A 14,997-nucleotide genomic window follows, 5' to 3' on the forward strand; every position below is an offset into this window, starting at 1 on the left:
CACCCTGCCCAGGATTGGTTCCTGCCTTGTGCCCTGTGTTGGCTGGGATTGGCTCCAGCAGACCCCCGTGACCCTGTGTTCGGATTCAGCGGGTTGGACAATGGATGGATGGATGATTTTTCACTCTGTACAGAAGTTTGGTCTTTGGTTGCCCAAAAAAAAAAACCAAAAAAACACAGGCCTCCAGCAGCCTGCTTTGAAGCTGCTCATTTGGATGATGGAATGCCAGCTTATGCCATGGGTGGCTGCAGCTTGTCAGCACCATTTCAGTATTATGAAATGTAAAAATAAATAAGCAAAAACACAATGATACATAAGCATAATCAATTCAAGTTTTAATGAGGTGTGCCGCCCTGCGAACATGTCTTTTTTAGAAATGCATATACCCCTTCAGTAACCATGGTGGAAATAATAAGAAAGAGAAACATTGTACAAATAAAGGTTATATTTTAAACTGCAGCTTTGGCTCCTAATATACATTGCAGTATAACCCCAACCTTGGTTCATGCTTTACTGGGTGGTGCAGTTGCTCCAATCTCTAAGAGTGTGACAGGACTGCTCATGCCAGTGCCAGTTCATTTCAGGGCACACTCACGGTCTCACACACACATCCACATTTTCCAACAGCCTCCTAATTTTCATTCTATTTGCGGACTCTATTCAACAATTGACCAAAAAACATTCTTTTGCAGAGAATGCATGTGGACAATGCAGTTAGGGTGGAAAAATGAGGACTAAGGTGGCTAGTTGAATTGCTTCCTCAATGTCATCAAACAAAGCTCACAATTCAAAAAGACAGCCCATGATTACATACAGTACTATTTTTAAACCTTGTTAATCCAGTTTGCAGTTTAAAGTGTGCAAAGCATTATCCATTGGAATGTCCACGAACACACACACCGAATGCGTCTTCAAGCATGGTTGAGGAAAACCAAAAACCGTCAATGTGAGAATGCGAGATTCGAGTCCAGAGCGCTTGATCCACAGTATTCGTCAGTCAAGTGACACTTTTCAAAATATCCACTATTTGCCCACGCTCCCTCAACTCCCCCACCAAGCAGCATAAGGCCGGAGTTTGCCGGCTGGCCGTTGATTGGAGAGCTGAGCGGTTTGCGGAGTCGCACTTGTGCACAAACTCTGTCAGACAGTCATTTTAGTATGGAAGCGCACGTTTTGGAAACTCTCACGGTACCGAGATGTCATGAAAGCTGCCTAGGAACGGGTTTTCGCGCCGCAGAGATATGTGCTAATTTTATGGGTCTTTGGCTCCTGTTCCAGACTGTTCACCCTGTCTAGTTCAGCCTACGGAGGAGGACGTCAACGCACCAGAGCTGCTGTACACGAACACACTAGAAAAGCTTTTTTTTCACTCCCCATAAGCATTAATTGAGGAGGAAAAAAAGTGGACAACGACGAAACAAAATACTCCGAGGGTTTAAGTGGTGTCCTCCAGAGGCATCAACTTCCTTACTCGCTCCAGCTGTGAAATATGAGACACCAGGATGTTTGTCCATCAGCCGGCCGATGCCCCAACGTTCAGTCCATCCTGCGGCTGCTTAACCTGGCACGGAAGGGGCGTGACCGACCTACTGCGCAAGGCGGGGTCCCGGCGCCCCGCCTCTTCCTGCAAGGTCTCGCGTGAGGGCTAACCCCGACAGTACCCGGATGTACTCTCTCGCAACTACGTCATTGTTCATCGCCGGTCGCCCTCGGCACAGCGATGGATTGATAGTGGCACAATAAAAGCAAACAAAAACAAACAGGTAAGATAAAGGCTGGGCAGGGCAGCGGGCTGAGTAGGCTGTGGATTCAGGGCGAAGAGACAACGTTGTAGACGGCACGCGATGTTTGGGTTTCTTTATGTCCTTTCCCGGTTGCGTTTTTGACGCCCACTGCTGTAAAGCCGGCGGAAGCCAGTCGTTAGAGGCTCGTTTGGGCCTACTGGCCACTTCGCTGGCCGCATCGAGTCCGCTTGCCTTACCTAGCGCTCTGTTTGCGCCCCGCGGGAAGCATTTGGGGCCAAACTCGCGGGACGTGGTGCAGTTGGCGCTTTCCCTCCACTGAGGCGGTGGAGGCCGGCCTGTACCGCCCCGCGTTGCTATGGAGTCGTTGTTTCGAGTCTTAACGGCGCGGGGGCGCTTAGCTTCACACTCCGGTCGAGTCGAGTGGACCTTTTTGAGCGGGTAGGGGTGAACCCCCCGCCCTTTGCCTTCGAGCACACGTGCCCATTCACCCCACTGGTGGGCGTACATTCTGTCTGACAGCTGCCGTGACGTCACTTCAATTTGCATGAATAAAGACTGGTTTTTGATTTTACACATATCCTCGTTTATTGGGCGTTCAAGCACAAAATGATTATTCAGAGTAGAGTGTAATATTGCAATTTTTGTTATTTCGTTGCTGTAATGAAGAACGCATGGGACCCTCAAAGTAATCTTAACTGTAAGATGATTTATCCCAGACAAGTTACGATCATCTGGAACTTTTAGGATAACGTGCATCACGTATCAGTAGAGTCGCATATTTGTTATCTGCTTATTTGATGTGGCAAATGTTTTAAAAATAGAAGTTATGAGTCTGAAACAGTAAATGTGGAATTTATATATATATATATATATATATATATATAAGAGCTACAAGTACCTGCGGGTTCACATAAACGGGAAACTGGACTGGTCTGACGACACAGAGGGGTCGTGTATTTTAATGTATGCAGCCAACTGCTGGAAATGTTATCAGTCAGTATTAAATAGTAGATCGTTCAGCGCTGTGGTGTCCCGGCAAGCATCTTGAGCCCAAAAGACACACAATGCCTGAACAAACATACAGGAAAGCCTGCTCCATCATAGGGTTAACCCTGGACACACAGTAAGCTGCTGTGGAAAAGAGGATGGTGGCAAAACAGGAGGCCATTAGGTATTCGACAGGGATGCCCAATTCCCCCTAAGCTGTTCATACTGACCACTCAATTACTGGTGCTTATCATCCAAAATGACCCCGATCTACAAGGCATAACCATTTTTGACAAAGACTATAGAATCAGTGAATTTGCGGACGATACAGCTCTGTTTTTAAAAGACAAATCCATGGTAGTTAAAATCATGATTAGAAAGGAAGACACCAACATCTGTAATCGTATTGTCGACGTGAAGAGATCTCTTAGTCGTTGGCTGACCAGAGATATTACTATATTTGTTAGAGTCATCCTTTCCAAAGCTAAAGGTCTATCCAAATTAATTTACTCACGTCATTCTCTGTATGTCTCTCCCCAAAACATAAAGAAAGCCAACTCAGTAATTTTTCAATTCCTATGGAAAAATAAAATCCACTATATTAAAAGATCACAGTTAGTAAAAGATTAAAGGGTTGTGTTAAAGCCTTAGACTTCAAATCAATGGTAGGAACTTTTAAGATTAACTGACTCGGAGCTTGTTTGTCACAATCTGATTCCATGTGGTTTCATATACCCAGATCTATTTTTTTAAAATTAGGAGGAATTGAGTTTCTATTAAAATGCGACTTTGTGATTAGCAAAATTCCTGTTAAATCATCTAGTTTCCACAAACTGATCCTTTTTTTCTGAAAAATGATATTCACACGCAACTTTTCTCCCCACATGTTTACCCTATGGAACAACAGATTGATAACAGTTAATAGAAAGTCATTATTTAATAGAAACTGGTTTAAGAGTGATATCTTGTTTGTAACTGATTTGCTGGACACAGAAAGTAATCTGCTACATTATTGGTCCTTTTTGAAGAATTTTAAATTAGGTTGTACTAGGTTTGCCAGGCAATCCCATTGGCATAAAGGCAGTTAATCTACAACATCATGTTATATTCAGAAGTCAACAAAGAGTTGCCAAACTTAAAAATTTGAAATTGTAATCTAAATGTAATAATAAGGTTATTAGAGCAAATTTGAAATCTATTCTTTTCCATGATTTTATCTCAGGAAAACGTGTGCAAGTTTTTAATGGGGATCAGTCAATTATGGAAAAGGCTTTTTCTAAATTTGTTTTCCCAAAAATTAAAGAAACACATTTCAAGATAATAATATATACCTGGTGGCAGAATTTTTAAAAAGAAGATTTACATTTGAGGTGGACCTGTGCTCTTTTTGTGATTCAACTTGTGAAACATTAAAACACTTGTTCTTTTCATGTACTGTTTTGGCTCATTTTTTGTTAGAAATACACAGCTGGTTATCTCTACATGGATAACTTCTATCCATCTGTCTCTGATATGATTAATATTGTCATTCTCTTAGGTAAATACCATATACACTGTAGTATGTGGAGAAATAGCAAACCATCTTTTACATGGTTCATTAATGATTTGAAACAATACTTCCTATCACTTAAGAAACTGAAATCCATCAAATCTGTAAGAAGGATTTATGATAACACGTCTCATTTATTACTGTTTTGATTTATGCCTCCTGTGTCTTTTGGCCTGTTCTCCCTATTTGATATCTTGCACTATTGTGTACACTGTGAAATTTATCTAGCCCCACTGTACTGTGAATGTTATTTATACTTTTTTGAATGTTGAATTTATATCCTCTACGAGAGTTTTGTATTGTGTTGTGTTTCATTTGGTAATAAAAAAAAAAAAAACAACAAACAGGAGGCCATCAAGACAAATTGTTTCCATCCCTTTCTGCGGGGCGCTCTCTTGATGCAGTTTTAGCCATGGGCTAATTCCTCTGTTGTGTACAAAGAAGCACCCCAGGAAAAATTTTCTACCCGCTTTAATCAGGCAGTTTAGTGTTCTAAATTTCACAGCAACTCGCCCCTACGACTTTCCAAATTAAATGCTGATACTCTTTAGGTTCATTTTACAGTTTCTGCACAGTAATATACATTTATTTATTGACTGTTTGTATTATTTGTCCTTTGAGTCGGTATCTTTTTTTATGATTCTGCTGCTATATGCATCTGAAATTCCCCTTTGGATTAAGAGATTTTACATTTTAAAATTAAATCAAATCTAATGAAAAATCATCCACAGTAGTACGATGGCAGGTTTTCTTTATTTTCTTCATAGTTTACTTTGAAAAACTAACACTAAAAATACAAACAACTTTACAGGTCTTAAAATTTGTGGTTTAATGAGACTAAGAGCTGTCGTGGTTCAACACAAAATGCATGCATTTAATATACAATGAGCAGGACCAGTACACCAACAGATGTACACCAACAGATACCTGATCAGTGAGCTATCAACAAGCGTCGTTCTGCTACAGTCCAAAGATTTTCAAGGTAGCTGAAAAGACATTGCAGCTGTCCTGTGACCCTGCCCTGATTAAATGGGTTAAAGAAGTGGATGGGTGGTATGGAAGTAGGGACTCTGGATTTTTAGGCAGTGCCATCTTTCCATATGTTATTAGACTGTTTATGCAGCTGTAAAATTGCCTTTTGATTAAGCGTAACTGAAACATTTATTCTTTGTCCCCCCTGGCCATTGAACCTTACTCTTATTCGATGTTAATGTTGATTTATTTTGTTTTCTTATTGTGTCTTTCATTTTTCTATTCTTTAATATGTAAAGCACTTTAAGCTACTGTTTGTATGCAAATGTGCTATATAAATAAATGTTGTTGTTGTAAATAAGTGTTTAAATTAATTAATACCAATCATTATTGTTTATACTTATTATTTGGCTGATGCCTCTCTCTAAGGCGACTTCCGATATTTGGGATACAATTTCTTTTGTTTTTTTTTTTTTTTTCTCCTCTTAATTGGGCATAGGCAGGGTGAAGTGACTTTCTAATGGTCATGCAGTGTCAATAGCAGGACTTGAACACACATCCTCAGGGTTCGAAGTCCAAAGCACTTTGTGATGATTTGGTTTGTGAGGTGTCATCTAAAATAAAGACTTGATTGACACAGTTATATAAGTGAAATTTGTGTTAAATTGGCAACTGACCATTTGGTGCCATGGGTGTTTCTCTTGTACAGTTTATTTAATCAACACCAAGAGCAGAACTGTTGAGGACATCTGGTGCCAACTACAGATACCAGCTGTAGACTACGTATATAGAAACCATTAGGATCTGCATCGTGGATGTTTCAAACCATTTTGAGTCACACATAATGGTAAGCATTATTTTTTGCTGTTTGTTATTTAGTTGTTTGCCACCAGTAAATCGGAGAACAATAAAATGTTCTCAATTTTTAGTTGCTGTTTTAGTTAATGTTTTTATGGTATAAGAATCTCATTTTTTTCTGTTTCCTATGGCATTATCCACTACTGCCACCCGTTCACCAATACAACAGTTTATCATTAAGATAAAATGGAGTTGGGATTTTGTGTATCTGCAGTTTTTGACAGATCTGAATTTTTCCATAGCTTATGTGGATTTGATTGTGTTCGGTTTAGCTTTCTGAAAATCCTAGAGAGTTCTTTTGGTTTGAAAGTAAAGAAATGTACACATGTACAATGTCAAGGTTTTTTAAAATTATTTGCTTAGTCTAAGACAGGTAGACAAATGTATAAAGTAGTAAGAAGAAAAAATACATTTAGCAACACCTCATAAATGCAATACAATGCAGGTTTGGTTTCTAGTGTTTACATTATTTGAATCTCCAACCTTTGTTAATAAAACAGATCTAAAGTTGTCCACTCAGTGACATTCAATGCAGAGTAAAAAGGGTGTATAGATCATACATAGGGGAGTTGACATTTAAAAGAGTACTCCATACAAAAAGATTTTTTTTTTATTATATATTATGGACCCCATGTAGTTTGCAGTGATGGCTGACCGAGGAAAGTTTTTGCTCTCATGTGTTAATGCAGAATGATAGAATTGGCATCTGTGACAACCGTGCTGGAAAATTGCTAACGTTATCTGAAAGTTCTGGAAAAAGGCTCACGTTAATTGTGTGTATCTACATTTGCGCACACAATTGGATAACTTGACAGTGTCCCAAACACTTGTATATTTGCTAAAATATTGTTAAATAAACTGCTTCTGGTAAACACTCCCATGAACTGCCATTAGAGAGAGATATATTTGTAGCAGTGAGCCACAACAGGAGTACTTCAGGATTATTTAATGGAAGTCTATGAAACTGCACGGGTGAATTGACCAGCTGCTTAGGAAGCATCTTGGATACACACAAGTACGAGGCAGATTCTCTTCTGATGATGTCTTCTTTTGCTTTTCGTAATATACTTTTAGTTTTACTTTTCTCTCTTTGCACACTTTTTGTTAATATCATGTGAAGCACAGTGCCAGCCAATGAATAAGCTGTTGCTGGACTGGACGTCTGACCACTGAGTGAGGCGAGGAGGGAAGCCTTCAACTGAAATGCTGGGGTGCAAATAAATGCATTCCGTTTTCGTTTACGAAAGTGTTTTCTGGAAGTGGTATTTAACAATATTTTATTAAAATACTTGTGTTTGGGACGTTGTGATCATACATCTAATTTGAGATTTTTTCATGGACTTTTTGAATTTGTTTGCTGTGTTCCAGTGCTGGTCATAATTGGCCCCTGTTGCATAAGAATTTTTTTTTTTTATGTCCGTTCTGCATACCACAAGCATAAAATTTTTTCTCAGCCATCACTACAAACTATACACTGTGTGCACAATTATTAGGCAAGTGAGTATTTTGACCATATCATCATTTTTAATGCGTATATTCCAACTCCAAGCTGTATTAACTTGAATGCTTATTGGATTTAAGCACGTCAGGTGATGTGTATTTGTGTAATGAGGGAGGGTGTGGCCTAAGGAGATCAACACCCTATATCAAGGTGTGCAGAATTATTAGGCAGCTAGTTTTCCTCAGGCAAAATGGGCCAAAAAAGAGATTTAACTGACTCTGAAAAGTCAAAAATTGTAAAAAGTCTTTCAGAGGGATGCAGCACTTTTGGAATTGCTAAGATATTGGTGTGTGATCACAGAACCATCAAACATTTTGTTGCAAATAGTCAACAGGGTCGCAAGAAACGTGTTGAGAACAAAAGACGCAAATTAGCTGCCAAAGATTTGAGAAGAATCAAACGTGAAGCTACCAGGAACCCATTATCCTCCAGTACTTTCATATTCCAGAGCTGCAACCTACCTGGAGTGCCCAGAAGTACAAGGTGTTCAGTGCTCAAAGACATGGCCAAGGTAAGGAGGGCTGAAACCCAACCACCACTGAACAAGAAACATAAGTTGAAACGTCAAAACTGGGCCAAGAAATATCTGAAGACAGATTTTTTCAAAGGTTTTATGGACCGATGAGATGAGAGTGACTCTTGATGGACCAGATGGATGGACCTGTGGATCAGTAATGGGCACAGAGCTCCACTCCAACGTGGAGGTGGGGTACTGGTATGAGCTGGTATTTTTAAAGATGAGCTAGTTGGACCTTTTGCATTGAAGATGAACTCAAAATCAACTCCCAAACCTACTGCCAGTTTTTGAAGACACTTTCTTCAAACAGTGATACAGGAAGAAGACCATGATTTTTATGCAGGCCAATGCTCCATCACTTGCATCGAAGTTCTCCACTGCGTGGCCAGCCAGTAAAGGCCTTAAAGATGAAGGAATAATGACATGGCCCCTTCCTCATCTGACCTAAACCCTATCGAGAACTTGTGGGCACTTCTTAAACGCTAGATTTACGGGGGAGAAAAACAATACACCTCTCTGAAGAGTGTCTGGGAGGCTGTAGTCACTGCTCCACAAAAGCTGATCGTCAACAGATCAAGAAACTGACAGACTCCATGAATGGAAAGGCTTATGACTGTTATTGGAAAGAAGGGTGGCTATATTGGTCATTGATTGATTGATTGATTTTTTTTGAAATGTCAGAGATGTTTATTTGTAAATTTTGAGGTGTTTGTTTATTATTCTCACTATAACAGATGAAAAGAAACAAGTGAGATGGGAAAATTTTCATTTTTCCTTTAGTTGCATAATAAATCTGCACACTAATAGTTGCCTAATAATTGTGTGCACATATGTATTCCCCTGATGATGTTCACACTCACATTTCCGTTGTGAAACATTCAGGTTTCAGGTTTATTAACATTTTGGATTGACTGATAGCACTGTGTTTGTTCCATATTAAAATTAATCCTCAAAAATACAACTTGCCTAATAATTCTGCACTCCCTGTATGGGGTAAGTAACATATAAAAAAAAAAAAAAAGTTTTTGGGCAGAGTATCCCTTTAAAATGTAATGTTGCATGTTTTGTGTTTGATTTAGCAGTCCACCCCCATACTAACAATGTCTTATTACATTTACTGATATTTGTCGTTAATAAATTGTATAAATAGTAGATTGCAGTCCCTTTGTTTCATTAACTATCCCTGGTAAACTTAAAAGGTGCTAATTAAAAAAATAAATAATTAAAAAACCTTTCTTATTTTAAATATAGTTTTTTAGTAACTCAAAGGGAAACTTTATGAACCCAAATGAATACTTTTGTTTAATTTATGTAATTTTATATATCAACAATTAAGTATTTGCTTAGCTCAGATCTTGTAATTGTGATTTTTATAAACATGCTCTTAAAGAAAAAGAGGGAACATGGCTTTTAGATATTGAAATACCCATATGGTATTGTTGCAGACCTCGGTAGGAAGGCCTGGGGTACGCATGACATCCACACAGAAGCCAGCATGAGGATATAGATTCTGGGAACCTTTTTCCTTGGCATCTTTGCAGAGACCCCAGCAGGAGGGCCTGAATCCCGGGATCTCATGGCATCCTTAGCATCATCACCAAACTCAGTAGGTACGTACGTACGCCTTAACCATGGACTATTATGATGTTCTTAATGACTGCGGTGTGTATGATTAGCCCCAAACTTTTGTCAATTCTGCTCTCTTTTTGCTTCTTTTTCCGTTAAGAAATGAAAAATGACGATCATTGACAAAGCGGATGAGACTGCCGACTCAGAGTCTGACCAGTCTCAGCACGGCCGTTATTGTCAGTTTTACCAAAACGGGCTGTCAGGCCCACAGACTCCCTGTCCCCCTGCCTCTGGAGCAATGACTTCAATGTCTGTGAGCTGGGAAACTGCATCATCTGCTTCAGAAGTTCCCACTTGCAGACCTACATCTGCTGGACCAATTCCTGGAGCCGCTGTGTACTCAAGCATCCATAAGGATCAAGGTAAGTTTTAAATGTAGACCGCAGTATTGGGAAGGACTTTGTCTTTATTGGAATTCAAGTTTAATTTAAGCCCGGGCTGTGCAGTAAACTTCTGCTATGGCTGAATCATGTTAATCAATTGCAAGCAGACACAGATACTAAATTTTAATTGATCTGTAAGCACAGAAGTAGGTTTGCACTTTATTAATGGCAAACTGTCGATGCTTAATGGTTGGTGTTCGTCCTGCTAGTCTATTTCAAGTTTTAGACCAGTAGTAGTTGGAATGCATAAGGAATATCTATACAGTACATTTATTCCTTTCTAAAATTCATTTGATTTCTCTTTAGGTGTGCTTTAGATTTTAAGCGTTAGTAGGACAGAAGGGAATCATCTTTTTTTTTTTTTTTAATTACAGTTGGTAGTTCAGTGTTCTCCTTAACATCATTGGAGGCATATCAAAACTGTAAAAAAAAAAAAAGAAGACGGGGGCAGTGAACTACAGTTGTAACAATATTTATTTTTGCAGGTCTGGACAATGGGGATGGAATCAGTTCTCCCAAACTAGTTCTCTACCCTCCTGAGAAGGTGGTCTTGAAATGGAAGCAGGTACACCGAGTGGGAGCAGGCCTCGACAACATTGGCAATACCTGTTTCCTAAATGCAGCCCTGCAGTGTCTTGCTTATACAGCCCCTCTTACGAACTACTTGTTGTCAAGGGAGCATTCTAGGACATGTAAGTGTGAGCACTGAGGCACCCGCCTCTCTTGTTACCAACGAAAGCAAATTTCTTATTTTAGTCTCTGCCTATATCATTTATCATTTTATACCTGTGCTTCTAACTCTTAAGAAGGGGCTTTTACAGTTTTATTACAGTTTTACATTTATAAAGTAGTATGCTGTAAATAATACAACTCTAGGCAACTGTAATTCCAGTCTATTTTCTAAATCTTTTTGTCTCTATTGGCGTCTTTTTATCTTTCTGCAAATGAATGATAATTGAGCATTTGAATCTTGGCATATTTAGAAAACAAGATCCAAGTCTCAGGTTACTTTGAGGTCTTAAAGTATTAAAATCTCGGAGCCAAACTACAACATTGTGTTTTAGAAGAATATTCAAAGTGGAGGAGCTGCTTTTGAGGTTGTTAGGCTTAGTTTGTTTACATACCCTGAAGAAAATCTCTTTTTGATGCTCTTTTGAAGGTCATGAATCTGGAATCTGCATGATGTGCAGGATGCAGAAACACACAGTCGAGATCTTTGCTAACTCCGGTAACGTTGTTAATCCCCAGGACATTGTTGACGATTTAAAACGTGAGTGTTACACAAACGTGTTTTAATCTTTTTTTTTTTTTTTTTAAATCATTTTTTTGTTTCATTACCTGCAATCACTTAACCACACCACCTTACCATGCATTTTGATTAACTTTCTTTAGTGATTAATTTAAAATGATTTATTTTAACCATCTGTTCTTTGATTAAATATTTCTTGAGGAACATTTGTGTGTCCCCAGTTAGGAAATTAGTTTTGATACCCAGAGGAAGTCACTTAACCTGCCTGTATTAACATTGTTAAAGTACAGTATGTTACAATTGAAATACACTGTACCTACAAAGCACCCTTAGAGACCATCCTATATAGAAAAGTGCTGATAGGATAAAGTGTTTATTTTGCTATAATAGTTAAAAATAATAAAATAGCATTTATTACTGTTGTCCTTATGCAGCTTAAAGTGGTAGTGTGACTTATTTGGAATTTATTTTATTTTCAGGTATTACAAAACATTTTCACTTTGGTGCTCAAGAAGATGCTCATGAATTTCTCCGCTATATTGTGGATGCAATGCAAAAAAATTGTTTGCCCTCAATAGAGTAAGTATAATTACTCTTGACGTACAGTGCATTTTAGGGCAGGGCTGTTCAATTACAAATTCAGTTGGGGCAGATTTTCATACTAAGCTTTAGCTGGGCCAGACATTTTCAGCAGCTGGTAAGCAGCAGGTAATAACAAATTTTAAACCAAAGCAAATGAATGCATTGAAAGAGAAGTAATTTTTAGTCATTGTTTCCCTTTTAAATCTGGTCACATCTGACACAAGCGCATCAAAACGTGTATAAAAAAACAATAAGTAGCTATAATTTAAAAGAATCTGTGATAATAGCAATGCTTTATTTCCACTTTTGGAAATAAAAAAAATAAACATTTTGCTCACATCTGACCCTGGCACATAAAAAAGTGCACAATATTAGCAATAACATTTGTCTCCCTTTTGAAATAAATATTTTGGTCATATAGTAATAATTCTTTATATTTACATGACGTTTTTATCAGTATACTTCCCACGTGGGATGTGAACCCATGATCATTTTTATGAGAGGCAGCAGGGCTCTCTCTCTCTCTCTCTCTCTCTCTCTCTCTCTGTATGTATATATATATATATATATATATAGAGATATATATGACCCAGTTGCATCACAAAATGCATTTAACAGAATTAAAAAATAAAAAAAACTATCAAAAATATCGGTGCACAAACCCATAACGAGTGATAACCATAAATAACATTCATGAATGCAGCATGTATGGCACCCTGACGAAACACAGATTCGTTTTAAATCGCCGCCTGTGTGTTGATATTGAGATGTGTCTCACTACTGCGTGGGCTGTGGGGGTGGAGTCTTGGGGGAGGGCACTTTCTGCAGGCTGAGGGCACCTTGCTAGACAGAGCTGAGTGATAGGATCAGGGTGAGAGGGGAGCGAATCGTAAAAGAGCAGGAAGAGATTCCTCCAGAGAAGCGACTCCTTTGATAGGTTTTCACAGTATCATAGACTGCTACCACTGCTTGTATACGCACAACAATGTGTTGCATTGTGGGTTGAATGTTGCTAGGCTACGCAGAGTATTGCATTCATAGTCTTTACTACTGTTGGAATTTCTGAAGGCCTGCAAAATGTGTTTTTCTTGGTCTTTCTCTGTTTCTGGTGGGACCATGGGCTGTGCCCACTTGGAGGTTGCTTCTGGGCACATGCGGGCTGCCATTTGAATTGGCCAGTTTTAGGGGATTGTACTGTTGATCATTTGAAAGGTTGTTAAATGCACAGACAAAAACCATAAGTTGTCAACTAATACTGTATTGGCTTGGTGTTAGAAATTTGTATTTGTAGCACATGGTGTGATTATCTGGTGCAGTACACAGATAGACAGATTGATGGAACTTTGTTCCCAGGGGAATTTATATATATATATATATATATATATATATATATATATATATATATATATATATATATATATATATATATATATATATATATATACACACCAGAATGACTAAAAAGGGAAATAATTAAAAAGTAAACTTCTGACTTGGCAGTTTTAGTCACAATAAGGTAATAGAAAGGCTTATTGCTGTTGGTATAAATTAGATCCAGTAGCGTCTCTTGACACACTTCTGTTGATTGAAAGTCCTCAGTGTCAGTTTATCATGGAGAGGATGTGCAGCATTGCCCATAATGGCACTCAGTTTTGTTTTAATTCTTTCCTTGGCTATTCCCTCCAGGAGATCCAGGGTGTGTCCCATAACTGAGTATGCTCATGTAATATTAGCTTGTTGATTAGTAGGTTCTCTTTTGAAGTGATATTAGCCAGCCCAACACACCACAGCATAGAACACCCCACTGGCCATCACAGAATTAGAAGACGTGAAGTAGTTGGTTCAGAATACAAAAGGGATGGTGATGGTGCTCCATCCATGTTGGAAGAAGAAGCATCTTTGTCAAACATCCACAATCTCAGCCAGTAGGACTGGACCAGCAGTCATGCCAAAGATATGACTCTGTAGTGTAGTAAGAAAGGGCTGTACATCTGTATTATCAGGCAGCTTCTTTTTCCATCTCCTTTATCACTCATGACATGGAAAAGATAGGCAATAAAACTTCTGACAACTGCCAAGCACTGATCACTGTCTTTAAGTGGCTGACATAAAATAGATATATAATTTGTAGAAAGGTAGAGTCCTTGTGTAATATTGTATTCTAAGTCTAAAGATGAGTATAATGATAAGGTCACATGGCCAGGGGAACAAGGATTAAAAAAAAAACAAACAAAACAAAATGTGCAATTTGTTCAAATACCAAAAGACCATCCAGCCCCCACTGAGCTTACTACCAAACATAAATGTTCTTAAGTCTCTTCTCATTGTTTCCAAGCTTTAACTCTTCAATGCAGTGTGTCTGATGGACAGTTCTAGAATCCCTCTTCTTTCGAGCATCACGTTCACTTGATTACATTTCCGGTTCATTTTATTCCACATTTATTTGTCTACATAATAAATACTACACAAGCTAATGTACTTGATTTTATATTATTGCACAGTACAGTTGGTTGTATTTTATTGTCAAATCTTCCACTGAGTGATTTCCTGATATATTACTAAAGTGAAAATTACATGGAACTGCTGCATGAACCATTCCATACCGATTTTCATTTTGTGTTAGTAGTTCTCATTGTTCAGAAAAAATTGTGTTATTTTGCTTTGGCTGTTAGGAAAAGATGTGTTTTGTGCCATATCCCCCTCATTATTTAATCTTAAGTTATCTTTGTTTTTTATGGACTTACGTTGGTCAAACTGACACGTGAAAATCAACACTTACAATGTCTTATGTCATGTAATGCTGGTTTCTTCATGCAGGGCCTCATGCATTTCCTCCTGAGTGTTGCTTCTACTCAGTTATCAATAAAAGTAACACTTAACTCATCTTCTGCAGTGAAGCTGTCAGTTTTGATTTTTTTGGTTGTACACATTGATTTAATTAACGGTTGTTGTCTGCCAGTATTTCAGTGTTTACCTTGTAACTGAATGTCTTCTTTCAGCACTCTCTAAAGAATCAACAGAAGTG

At 38.4% G+C, this 14,997-nt stretch overlaps 1 protein-coding gene across 1 annotated transcript in view; it reads left to right on the plus strand.

Annotated features, from left to right (window-relative positions):
- The first annotated feature begins 1,073 nt into the window (after positions 1 to 1,073).
- usp42 (ubiquitin specific peptidase 42) overlaps positions 1,074 to 14,997 on the plus strand; it is a 36,374-nt gene continuing 22,450 nt past the window's right edge. The window contains exons 1-7 of the mRNA XM_039775011.1: positions 1,074 to 1,763; positions 5,963 to 6,100; positions 9,575 to 9,739; positions 9,856 to 10,120; positions 10,627 to 10,833; positions 11,301 to 11,411; positions 11,870 to 11,969. Of these exons, the coding sequence (XP_039630945.1) occupies positions 9,865 to 10,120; positions 10,627 to 10,833; positions 11,301 to 11,411; positions 11,870 to 11,969 (674 nt within the window). The 5' untranslated portion in view covers positions 1,074 to 1,763; positions 5,963 to 6,100; positions 9,575 to 9,739; positions 9,856 to 9,864. The remainder of the gene's footprint in view (positions 1,764 to 5,962; positions 6,101 to 9,574; positions 9,740 to 9,855; positions 10,121 to 10,626; positions 10,834 to 11,300; positions 11,412 to 11,869; positions 11,970 to 14,997) is intronic.

Source organism: Polypterus senegalus, chromosome 13 (genome assembly GCF_016835505.1).
Source record: "Polypterus senegalus isolate Bchr_013 chromosome 13, ASM1683550v1, whole genome shotgun sequence".
Classification (NCBI taxonomy): domain Eukaryota; kingdom Metazoa; phylum Chordata; class Cladistia; order Polypteriformes; family Polypteridae; genus Polypterus; species Polypterus senegalus.